Source organism: Lagopus muta, chromosome 1 (assembly GCF_023343835.1).
Source record: "Lagopus muta isolate bLagMut1 chromosome 1, bLagMut1 primary, whole genome shotgun sequence".
NCBI classification, from domain to species: Eukaryota; Metazoa; Chordata; class Aves; order Galliformes; family Phasianidae; genus Lagopus; species Lagopus muta.
The window spans coordinates 116,899,292-116,911,791 of NC_064433.1; the positions used below are offsets into that span (position 1 = coordinate 116,899,292).

The 12,500-nt window shown below is 40.3% G+C and overlaps 1 protein-coding gene across 3 annotated transcripts in view; it reads right to left on the reverse strand.

The window, feature by feature from the left end:
- The window catches only part of PDK3 (pyruvate dehydrogenase kinase 3), a 54,204-nt gene that overhangs the window by 21,164 nt on the left and 20,540 nt on the right, over positions 1-12,500 (reverse strand). For all 3 annotated transcript variants that reach the window (XM_048933786.1, XM_048933785.1, XM_048933789.1), the window contains exon 3: positions 3,996-4,067. In XM_048933786.1, the coding sequence (XP_048789743.1) occupies positions 3,996-4,067 (72 nt within the window). The remainder of the gene's footprint in view (positions 1-3,995; positions 4,068-12,500) is intronic.

The window sequence follows — 12,500 nt, forward strand, 5'->3', positions numbered from 1 at the left end:
TGGAGGCCCAGAAGCATGTTCAGAGAAGGGCAATGAATCTGTGAAGGGTCTGAAGAACAAGTCTTATGGGAAGCAGCTGAAGGAGCTGGGATCATTCAGTCTGGAGAAGAGGAGGCTTATCCCCTTTTAAAGGGGAGACTTTATCACTCTCTGTAATTGCCTGAAAAGAGATTGTGGTGAAGTGGGGGTTAGCCTTTTCTCTTGCATAACTAGCATTAGGACAAGAGAGCGTGGCCTTAAGTTGTGTCACAGGAGGTTCAGGCTGGGCATTAGGAAATACTTCTCTGAAAGAGGGTCAGACACTGGAATGGGCTGCCCAGGGAGATGGTAGAACAACCGTCCCTGGTCTTAATGTTGTACTGAGTGAGATGGTTTAGTGGAAAATATTGCTGATAGGTGGACAGTTGGACTGGATGATGTTGGAGGCTTTTTCCTACCTTGGTGGTTCTATGATTCTATGAAATATTTTAAAATAAGTTTGAAAACCCTTTATTAACTCCTAATCCTGTGTGATTTGTAACCACCAAGCTTTCTAGACAAGACTAGTGCTTAGCTGTTGTCATCATGCTTCCTCTCTGTTTCAGAGCAACAAGACTGGCATAACACCACAACGTGAAAAACAGTTACAATCATATCTAAAAGACAACAAGTGACAGCACCCCCTACTAAGTGCTAGTGCAAACAGCTTTGCTTTTTATTTTTAAGTAGTTCCACTACCCACAGTACGATGCTTACATGTTCCACAAGGGCAAGTCAGTCACTGACATCCTGCTATTGAAGGGTTCAAATGCGCAATGTGTGTGTGAAGGGCAAAGAAAGGGGTAGGATGTTTACATAGCTTATAGTGTGTGAATGCATACAGTAAAGGAATCTTTCACTACTGCAATGATTGATAGGCTCCTATTCTATCTTCAAAGATCCAATCAAGTCCATTCAAGCCTTTCCATTAAAAAGATGCTTTAAGGGACTAAGCATATCAAACTACGCACGCATATTTCAAAGCAGCAGGGCACACATTTCCTTAATCTTATCACTCACTCCTTACCCACTTATTGTCCTGCAAACAACTGGAAGGCATTTGAAGCTTTCACTGTACCCACACATCATAGAAGATTATATAATGAAATTTTTAAGCTGCTCACAGGGATTGCTTGAGAAAAATAACAGAATAGCTCTGAAACTTTTATTTAGCAATAAATCTTTGGAAAAATTCAGTGCGCTGCATTTATACAACTACAATGAATAAACAATACAGTTGGTTTGACAGATGAGAAATTACTAATATGAAGATACTATAGTCAAATAGCATCACTGGCTTCTACATTAACAAAAGAATGTTTGTTACCATAGCTATTAAATAAATTAAGCCGGCTATTAAATAAAACTGTAACTATAGTTTTATCTATAAACTTCTGCAAAGATAATTCATGAATGTCACCACGCAAGTTACTTAACTCCCAAGTGACTGTTATATCATTCTGCCTTAATCTATTGTTACAGTGAAAGAAAAATTAAAAAACAAACAAACAAACAAAAAAACCACACACTACAAGAACAAAAGGAAATTTCTGCTGTGCCCATTTAACAGATGCTGTTATCTGAAAAACTGAAGAAAAAAAAGCCATGAGTGGATAGTCAAAAAATTCTTTTTAAGTAGAACCAGCATGCAGTTATTACTAGCAGTTTCTCATTAACCACTCTTTTTAAGTAAGTACTAGCAGGCAGCTGAGCATCTCCAGAAACAAACTAAGTTCATGCACAGACTACTACAAAGTGCAACAGTTTTCCAAGTGCAAAACACTGACTGATACAGCATGTCATATGGTTTTCAAGTAACAAAATGGGATGTTCTTATTCTTAGTTACTGCAGCATTTATTTATTTAAAATTGCTAAAAGAACAACTACTACTGATATCAACTTCCGATACTTTAATCTTTACACTGCAGAAAGGAAAGTTATCTTTGTTTACTTAGTTTCTTCTGTGTGCATTATCTGTAGACATATTCACAGTGTATTATTTCATTTACTGTCAGTTCTAGAACACTTTCTCTGACGTGCTTCCACCACAAAAGGACAAAAAAGAATCAGTGAAGAAGCTCACAGGTACAGGGTGTGCAGTGTTTTCTGAACGCCTTTAACAAACATCACTTTTTACAAGCCTTCTACATATGAAAAGCAACTTCTGTCTTTGTTTATCTGGATGCACGCTGACAGTATGGAAAGTTTCAAACACTTCTGCCAGCTTACAACCTCTACCGAATGGAAACACTGTCCTAATGCTTCTGCAATCACACTATTTGACAGAACTGTAAAAGGACTTCCCACCTGAAGCTGGAGGAAAGATGTTTGTGTCACCAAAACCAAAGCAACCCCAGCTTTCCCTGTACGCCCATACTACTGGCAGCCACAGCAGTCTGCCAATGCTGTGGCATGTCTTCATCCAGTCTAGTAACCAGGAGAACCCAGCCAAGAAACTGAAGTACCTCTGAACCGCTGTTACACAGAAATCCTGTGACAGAAATATCACAGAATCACAGAATCACATCCCTCTGAAATATTTTTCCAGTGTTTGCAAAAGGTAACTGTCATTAACATTCATCCTTCCTCATATTTATACACTAACTGCAGAGAAGTTGGGTCACTCTGGTAAGCAATTTCTCCAGCATTAGCACTGGTTTAGTTTTATTTGTTCTGTTCATCACTTCTGTCATGTTGGCTCTGCTGTCTTTGTGGTGCTACCACAGAGTTTGGGATCTGATGAGTATAATAGAGCTACTTCTCTATTAGAACAATTTCCCAACTCACTTCATTACACTGCTTCACAGACAGTGCATGGGTAACATCTATAATCTTGTAACACTGATAGGTAAAGTGAATTTCTCAGAAAGATACACTGGACTCTTGGAATACCCTAAGCAGGCTCCACAGGTGAGCAGAGAGATGACAGCTAGAGGACAGTCTTACATTCACCTATCTGTTATTCTACCATTTAGAACAGCATTACATGAAGATCTACTGACAACACTGACTCTTCACACACCTCACTCTCCAAAACCATGTAATGCAGTCAGGGGGCTGGCTGTCACACACAAACACCACACTACTGCAAGAGGTCAAAACTCTGAATCAGTCTGAAATTGATTACGTGCTTGAAATCATTCCTGAGGATCCTGGAGGCACTGAGCCCAACTCAACTCTGATCACTGAAGGGTTAAGTGATATATCCAACACTTTATTTACTAAAGAGCATCAGAAAGCCAAAAAGCCATGAGGCAGCTGGAAAGAAAAATAAACAGTTTGTAGGACTGCCTCACGCAAACTGAAGAAGGCACCACTGCTCTGTTCTATCCAAGATAAGTTTGCTCCTCCTCTGACATTTTAAGTGATCGCTTTGAAGTGACAAAACGTGTAATAAGCAGCTCTGGGTCATTTTAAAAAAATAAAATAAAATCTGGTAGATCTGCAAACTGCAGCATCAAAGTCCACTTCTCAAGACTGGGACGTGCAGTGTGGATATCAAACCTACCTAAAAGAGCACTTCAGCTCCTTTTACTCTCTCTTGTGCAACTGTTACCTTGCTAAGTGATAACAGAAACTTAAATCTACCTTAATCAACTAAAATGACCAGGGTGCTCATTCCATTTTCAAAAATCTGTTCCTCTAAAAGTCTTAATGTTGTCGATTTTTTTGTTGTTGTTTTTTTTTTGTTTGTTTGTTTTTGACAGCTTGAGGCTGATACCGAATTCAGCTCCCAAACAAAAGCTGCTAGACTGCTGTGGGCCAGAATTACTTCAATTCAGGCAAGTCTCACATCTTGTGATAGTAATTAAACTAAAGGAAGAAAAGGTAGAGGTCTAAGTCATCTGGTACCACACAGGACACTACAAAGTGCAGCAACATGATCCTACCTTACAATTAAGGTCACTATTACCTATGGTACAACAAAAAAACAAACATTTTAAAATAATGTGTCACAAGGAAATAAATTACTCACTCATCCAGAACATGAGGATCCTCAGGACTTTTATTTTCATATTCTAAAAGCTCAAGGAAACTCTGCATGTACCTGAAACAAGCAAAGATGATAAAGTAGTAGTTAAAATAATTAAAACTAAAATACTTCTGAATTTTTACTTAAAAATTACACAATCTCATCTAAAATAACAGAAGTATAGCACATTTGTCTGCAAAGGCTGAGATTCGCAAAGACAGCATAAACAAAGAGAAACAAAGCAAGCAAAATACATTATTTTGAGTTAAAAGTTATTGTGCTGAATTAAAAACTACATTTTATGACCCTGCAGTCCACAATCCAGGAAAATAAATCATGTTTTAGTTTAGACATTCAGTGAAAACCAAGTAACTACAGATGCTTAGAGCCATGGAGGTACTGTGCAGGTCCCAAAGAAGACTAAAGGCAACTCAATACTAACACGGCTGGCCTGCTTCATAGGAAAAACTCAGAAAAACAACTCAGAGAAAGGCCCAACTGGGTAAAACAAGCATAAGAGAGAGGAAACAACCATAAAGAGTAATTAACTGGGCTATGAAACTTCACCTGACATTTTCAAGTTGCAGCCACGTTTACAACAGCATTGCTGTCCACGTATGGGACGCCCTGTCCATGAAAACTTTCAAGGTGAGGCTGAATAAGGCCCTGGGCGACCTGATCTATCTGTGGTATTTTGCAGGGGAGTTGGATTAGGTGGCCTTCAGAGGTCCCTTCCAGCCCTAAGAATTCTACGATTATGTGACTCTAACTCCCCCCAGAACCACTTACCACTCCATTTCTCATTTCAGCTTCAGTCATAGCAAACAGTGCAACTGGTATGCTGAAAGCTTTCTTTTATACTTTTTTGTTGGGGATTTTGCTTAGTTTTAATCTGGATCAGTAACTCAACTTACCTCGGTTGGTAGACCCAAAATAGAAGAAGCACTTGAAGCATGCAGCAAAAAGCAGGCTGTCAGCAGAACGTGGCTAACACCATTGATGTCAGTAGCAGTGCACTGCTATCCCCTGTCACTAAATCAGCATCTTACATGTGAATGCCTCAATTTGGTAACTGTTTTAGGGCATCACTGATGGGAAGAGAAACAAGTTCTTTTCTGGTGAACATTACACAGAGTTATTTCAAAGTGAATGTCAGGTTACAATGCCAGACACTGAAGGGAATCTCATCAGAACAAACATAATGCAACTCCACCCATTAGAAACCCAGCTTTGCTCCTAATACGTAATCTATATCTTCCCTCTTGTAGGTTAAAACCATTCTCCCTCAACCCATCACTGTATGCACCTGTAAGAAGTCAGTCTTCCTCCCATTTGAAAGCAAGCTTAGGGAAAGCGTTAAGAATTGTTACAAAAGCCTTTACTAGTGAACAGAACCAACATTTGAAGTTACATATGAAATTGTGCCAAAATGCTTTGAGCACCACCCAGGATTGTTATTCTGTATCAGCCCTGCTGGAACAAAGAGAAGGGAACACAACAGGAAAGCCATTGCAACTGAAAGTGATGAAGAGCAGGGACAGAAGACAGGGACGAGGCAGCTGTGCTGGGCCGACCCCAGCCAACAGCAAATTATGCACATTGCTGCTTCTCATTCTCCTCTCCTGCTGGTTGGGGCAAAAATAGAAAGAAGGCAAAAAGACTCCTGAAAGGAGGTTGTGGCGAGGTAAGAGTCAGCCTCTTCTCCCATGTAATGGGACTAGAGGGAATTGCCTCAAGTTGCAGCAGAGGAGGTTCAGGTTGGATATTAGGAAAAGTCTCTCCTCCAAATGAGTGGTCAGACACTGGAATCAGCTGCCCAGGGAGGTGGTGGAGTCACCATCGCTAAAAGATGTTCAACAAACTTTTAGATGTTGTACTGACGGACATGTTTAATGGGAAACAGTGTGGCAGGCAGATGGTTGGACTGGACAATCTTGGAGATCTGTTCCGGTGATTCCGTGACTTACAGGTTAAGATAATGACAGTTTGATAAGCAAAACAAAGTTGCAAGTTAAAAAAAATAAAAGAAGAATTAATTTGCTACTTCCCCCATCAGTATGCAAATACTCAGCAACATCCAGGGATGCAGAGCCTCAGCACACACAGTCACTGCTAGGGAATATGGACCTAATAACCAGTAGCATCCCCTTTTCTTCCTCCTTTGAGATCTTACAGCTAAGCACAATGGCATATTGTAATACTGAATATCCCTTCAGATACCTCAAATGAACTGTCCCAACTGTGTCCTTTTCTCACATAGTCTCTGGAGGGGGGGACAGGGTAGAATGAAGAAAAAGAGACTGTCTTGACAGTGCAGAAGCACTGCTCAGTAACACCCAACACACTGGTGTGTCACCAGCACCATTTTAGATGCAAATTCAAAGCACAGCGCTATATGTTGGCTGCTATGAAAAAAGTTAATCCCATCCCAGCCAAGTTACAGTGAAATAACTGAGGTCTGTTCTATGAAGTGTTGAAAATTGAACATTCTCCCATTTCCCCACCAGAGCATGAATACTCTTTGAAAATCCACTTGTGGACAATGATTATAGTGTTGCAGAAACCTATACGCAGAGGACAAGAAGTGCAACTGAGGTTACATGGGACTGAAGCCACTATCCTGCAAGGAGAGGCTGAGAGTGCTAGGACTGCTCAGCCTGAAGAAGAGGAGGCTTGGGGGGGAAAGGGTGGGAAAACTCATCATTCTCTGTAATTTCCTGAAGGGAGGGTGCAAAGAGAACAGAGCCAGGTTCTTTTCAGCAGTGCCAAGCGTTAGGACCACAGGCAATGGGCATAAACTAGAACAAAGGAGGGTCCCTCTGAACACCAAGTAGCACTTCTGTGCTGTGTGGGTGATGGAGTTCTGATACAGGCAGCCCAGAGGCTGTAGAGTCTCCTCCTTGGAGGTCTCCAAAAGCTGCGTGGACATCGGTCTGGGTACCCTGCTCAGGTAGAGACTTGATTACATGGTTTCCAGGGTGTTGCCTCCCATCTCAGCCATTCTGTAACAAGGTTATCATGCACAGCAGTGTAAGGAAGTGAAAGTTTGTCCATGGAAGTCATGTAAGCCTTCAGAAACAATCCAGGACTACTCCAATGGAGGTGATCCTAGGCTGAAATAAGAAATTTCACCACATACAGTAATATTTTCAAAATGGTCAGCACAGTTATACTAGGTCCTGTCACACTGATTTTTGTTTTTTTACTAACACCATCAAAAATAACTACAGAACTCCATTGTTGTTTGTCTGTTCCAGGCCTGAGAAGTACTTGATGTCTCTGCTTACCTTAAAAGTTGTTCTTTTAAAATGCTAGAAGAGTATCAATTCAGAAACACCTCTGCAACACAGACATTTGATCCATACTCCACTGAAAACATGTTTCTGAAAAGTGTAACATTTTCCAATTTGAAAGATACTAAAGTAGCTCTACTGACACAGGGACTGATGAGTAGGTACTATGTGGAGGATAGAGAGGCAGGGGAAGAGCCATCAAGACTGTCAGCTGGAGGAGGGACTTGGTTTCTGAAAAAGTGGATGAAAACTAACTTCCTCTGAGAATGTGTGCTCATATGCACTCTCATATTATTAATCCTCATGGGAAAATAGCCACTTTACTTTCAGAACTCTGCTGCTTCATTTGTGAGGCTTAATGCATAACAAATGTACGAGCACCCTCACTTACTAGAAGGAATGGCCTCAAGCTGTGCCAGGGGAGATTCAGGTTGGATGTTGGGAAATACTTCTCCAAAACAGTGGTCAGGCACTGGAACAGAAGGAGCCCAAGGAGGTGGTGGAGTCACTGACCCTGGAGGCACCCAAGAAACGTTTAGATGTTGTACTGTGGGACGTGGTTAGTGGGAAATGTTGGTGAAAGGTGGATTTTTGGACTGGATGATCTTAGAGGTCTTTTCCAGCCTTGGTAATTCTATGATTTCTTTGAAGAAGTACATTTTCTTCAACATTATCTTCCTCGTATGAATCAAGATCAATCAAGCTAATCATAGGTAAGGATGAAAAAAGGTACAATTATTACAGTTCGTAAAACATAGTTAAAATATAGTTAAAGTAACCTCCAAAATGAAAGATGGAGACAATGGCAGACAAAGCAACAAGACAATTCCAGGCAGAAGTTCCATCCAATCAAACCTTTCAGAAAATCAGCTTTCGATTCCTTGCCAGACTAGGCAGCCTCATGCAGAAGGAATGCTTGACACATTCTTGTGCCCAGTTTTCCCACAGATTTAGCGAATACGTGATTTTCTTGCAACCAGTCTTTGCTACCTCCTTTATTCACTATTATCCTGATGATCTGAATACTGGTCTGGCAACGCATGATTGTCTCAAAGAAGAAAATGATTTCTGGGTATATAAAGATATATACAGATAGAGAGATATCTATATACAGGTATATAAAGATATATAGACCATTTGTGTGGTGTCCTTCTCTTGTGAATACAGTTAAGAATGAAAGAACAGCAATCGACACCACCAAGACTGTCAGAAAGGACTAGTTCCCTCATGATATATTACAACCCATAGCAAACAAAAAAGCTAGGATCATCCTTTGTAATTAAGCACTTGCTGTCTGAATTTTCTGTGTGTGTGTGGTAAAAGGAAAAGAGGAAATCATTTAACTCTACAAAGAAAAGCAATTTACCCAGAAGATATCTGCCTGATTTCTGTGAAGTCATCTTCTGTTTCTTGAATATAGGTTGATCTCTTGGAATTCAACGACTGTGTCTAAGTTAGCATCTAAATCTAGGCCAGAAATATGGTTTTGAAATGAATTCCCCAATAACCTTCCCTTAAACGCACACTGCTTAGATCTACAAAGTGCTTTTGGCACTAAAAATCAGGTTCTTCTCAGAAGCAGCTACACTAGAAGCCTCTATAGATGAACATAAAAGTGTCGAAGACAATATAGCTATCATGATCTGAACCAATGAATGTGTCAAACTGCTCTGAAGCTTTCCAGCACAGGCATAGCACAGTATGTGCAAAGGGACACATTGAGCTGTCATAAGTACCATCCACGTTGTAAAGCATTTCTTATGTTATAGAAAGGATCAAATGCTGTGTCAGTAAATTTGTCAACAACCACCCCTTCCCTCTTCATGCTTTCCTCCCTCATCCTTTCAAATCTTCTTTCTGTTCTGAATCCCTTTCTCTTCCTGCTTCCATCTATGCTGCCACCGTGATTGTTTTATGGACATCTGTATTTCTTTTTTGTGCCCTCTCTATTTTCCCCTTACCCTCAGTATAGGGTCTTGGTTTTTTTTTGTTTTGTTTTGTTTTGTTTTTTGTGTGTGAAAGTACCAACAGCTTTCTGCCTTCCAAAAAACCTAGGGCTTCAATTTAACTGTGCAACAAAATCAAAGATTCTTCTAAGCTGGAAATGACCTCTTGAGATCATCTTGTCCAACGCTCCAGTCAAGCATGGCCAGTTAGAGCAGGCTGTTCTACACTAAGCCCAGTTGTGTTTTGAATATCCACGGACAGACATTCCACAGCCTCCCTAGGTAACCTTCTTGGAGTGTCTGATCACCCCTGCTGAAATAAAGTTATTTTTCCCTTTAAATTCAGATAGAATTTCATGTGTTTTGAGTCTATCACCTCTTGTTCTACCACCCTCATCTTCATTCTCTTCCATGAATTATTTATTTGCATTGATAACATTCAATCACCTCAAGCTTTCTCTTCTCCACAGTGAACAGCCCAGCTTCCTGAATATCTTTAAGGAGATGCACAGCTCTCTGCCTCTTCCAATATGAAAGAGTCTTCAGTAAGTCTTTTTCAGAGTTGATAGAATCTCCAGTGGCACAGTAAGAGAGAGGAGGTTATTAGGAACATATTGATCCTTTGATACCATACAATATCTTGAATGCCTCGTTTCTGAAGATGCAGAATAATAACTACAGTTAAGAAGCTATGAAGATTTTTACTAGAACCATAGCATTTTTAACATTAGAGAAGACCACTAAGAACATCTAGCTCGACCATCAACACATCACCACCACGTCCACTAACCACGTCCTTCTGTGCCACAGCTACACAGCTTTTGAACATCTTCAGGGACAGTGACTACACCACCTCCACAGGCAGCCTGTTCCATTTTACCACTCTTTCTGAGAAGAGATTTTTTCTAATATCCAACTTGAACTTCCCCTGGTGCAACCTGAGGCTGTTCCCAGAAGAGGCAGACCCCTACCTCGCCATAACCTCCTTTCAGGCTGTTGTAGAGGCTCCCTGAGCCTCCTCTTCTCCAGACTGAACAATCCCACTTCCTTCAGCCTCTCCCCATAAGACTTGTGCTCCACAAGCTTTGTTGCCCTTCTTCAGACACGCTCCAGGGCTTCAATGTCTTTCTCACACAGCACTCAAGTTGTGGCCTCATCAGTGCCAAGTACAGCGGGACAATCACCCTGCTAGCCCTGCCAACTACACTATTTCTGTTAGATGCCAGGATGCCATTGTCCTTCGCCACCTGGGCACACTGCTGGCCAGTGTTCAGCAGCGTGCCAACAGCCTGAGAAGTGTTGGAACACCAATCAGAAATCCTAGATATCAGAAATCCTGTATTGATGTTGAGGATAACATAGCAATGAATATTTCAGGCACTGAATGCAAGCAATACCTGATTTTTACGTAATGTGGATTTGCTTGGCTGCTCACTATTATTAGCATGCTATATTTAGATGAATACACTCTATTTGCTCATTGGAACATCGGTCCTAAGACTGCTGCCTCTGGAGTAAACAAACATAACTAACTCTAAGCTGAAGGATCAGCACTTCTGTATTACTGGAGGATCGAGTAGGGGCAAGCCAAGTGTTTATCTCACGTAATGCAGGAGGTAACTGTGCAGAAAACAGTCTCAATCAGAAAGAAGACTAAAGCAAGTCAACCAGAAAAAGGCTGCCAAACATGGTCACCAATGCTCAGCACTGAGCAGCAGGCAGAACAGGTTCTAAGGCCACTGGTTGAGCCAACAGCATAATGAGGAACTGAGAGTTTCTGAAACCAAGGAACATTACTCAAGCTAAATGCTCTAAGCAAATCTACAAACATACTGAAGTGGTTTATCTTTAGTATCTGTGGTGATGGATAATCTATGGCACTAAACAATGTTTTTCCTTTCAAAAGAGCTAGCAACAATATTTAGATGCCTTTCTAATTCTGAACTGTTATTACTTTAATGCAAAATCATTAGCACAAGTACCCAGCAAGTTAGAGATACGAGCTCAGAGGAAAGAATATTAACATCAAATCTAAGCCATTCAAGTTTCTTCTATCACTCACTCTTTTCTAAACCCTTGACTAAACGAAACTGGAAAAAATGAAAAATGTAACCTTAAGTCAAACAAATCTAACCCACTTTCCAGTGCCCATAGATTACAGGTCATCCAAACAAACAGCAAAGGCTGCATTTTTGTTTTGTTTTGTTGTTTTGGTTATGATTTACATGTTCTCAAACTACTTACATCCCTTCATCCCTTACTCCTCCCCAGAAAGAGTTCAAAGCTGAAGAAACTATGAAGTAAAAACTTGTTTAAAAGGAAATTTAAAGCCATGATGATCCATTAGTAACTTATAACTCCGTCATAACGGCAATTACAGTACAGTTTCCCCAACAGTGTGGAGTCAGCAATACATTATACCCCTATGGCAGTTAGGCTTGGTAAAGAATATCATTCCCTTTTCACACAATTCATTTATTTATTTGAACTTTCTTTTTATTAGGAGCATAGAAGAGATATAGATAATTGAAGGTTTTAACTACAGGATTTACCAAGCATTGGAAATCCAAACATGATCATATTTTCAACACACTCCAGGTAAAATTTCTACTTTCTTCTTAGCTAGAACAAAGGAGGAAAGAATAATGGACAATTTCCTACATTATTAGTGAATGAATACAACAACACAGAAGAGAAATCTGAAGAAAAAAAAAAAAAAAAAACAAAAAAAACCAGCAACACAACAAACCCATAGCTTAGACGGAAAAAGACAGTGTCAGTACTTTGCCATTTTTGGTGAGTCATCAAAAGCAGAAATCAAAGCCTATGCCCTTCAAATCTGCTGTCTTTCTGGTGCTTAATTATTTAGTCCAGTCCACTACAACTCACTGGGCAAGCTCTTTGGCTTCAAGCACTGTAGCTTTGTTCGTTCTCCAATTACCACAAAGTCAACTGAATTCCTGTCAGCCCGCCAAAGGCAGTAATTCCAGCATGGCACATTTCATACATGAAATCACTCTAAGTGCTCATAATGCCAACTCCAGATTTAACTACCATTCTTTTCCCCCTCCCCCAGTTTTTCTTTCCACCTCCTCCAACTCACACAAGATACTTGGCTTTTCCCCCCAGCATGAATTTCAGCAAGATTTTCTGTTAGAGTCTCTAACACCCAAGCACCGATGAGATAAAACCTATTTCCATGGTAACATAATTTTGTTAGCATAGTCTGAATGTAAAAAATAGAACAAAAACAATTATCAATCCATGAA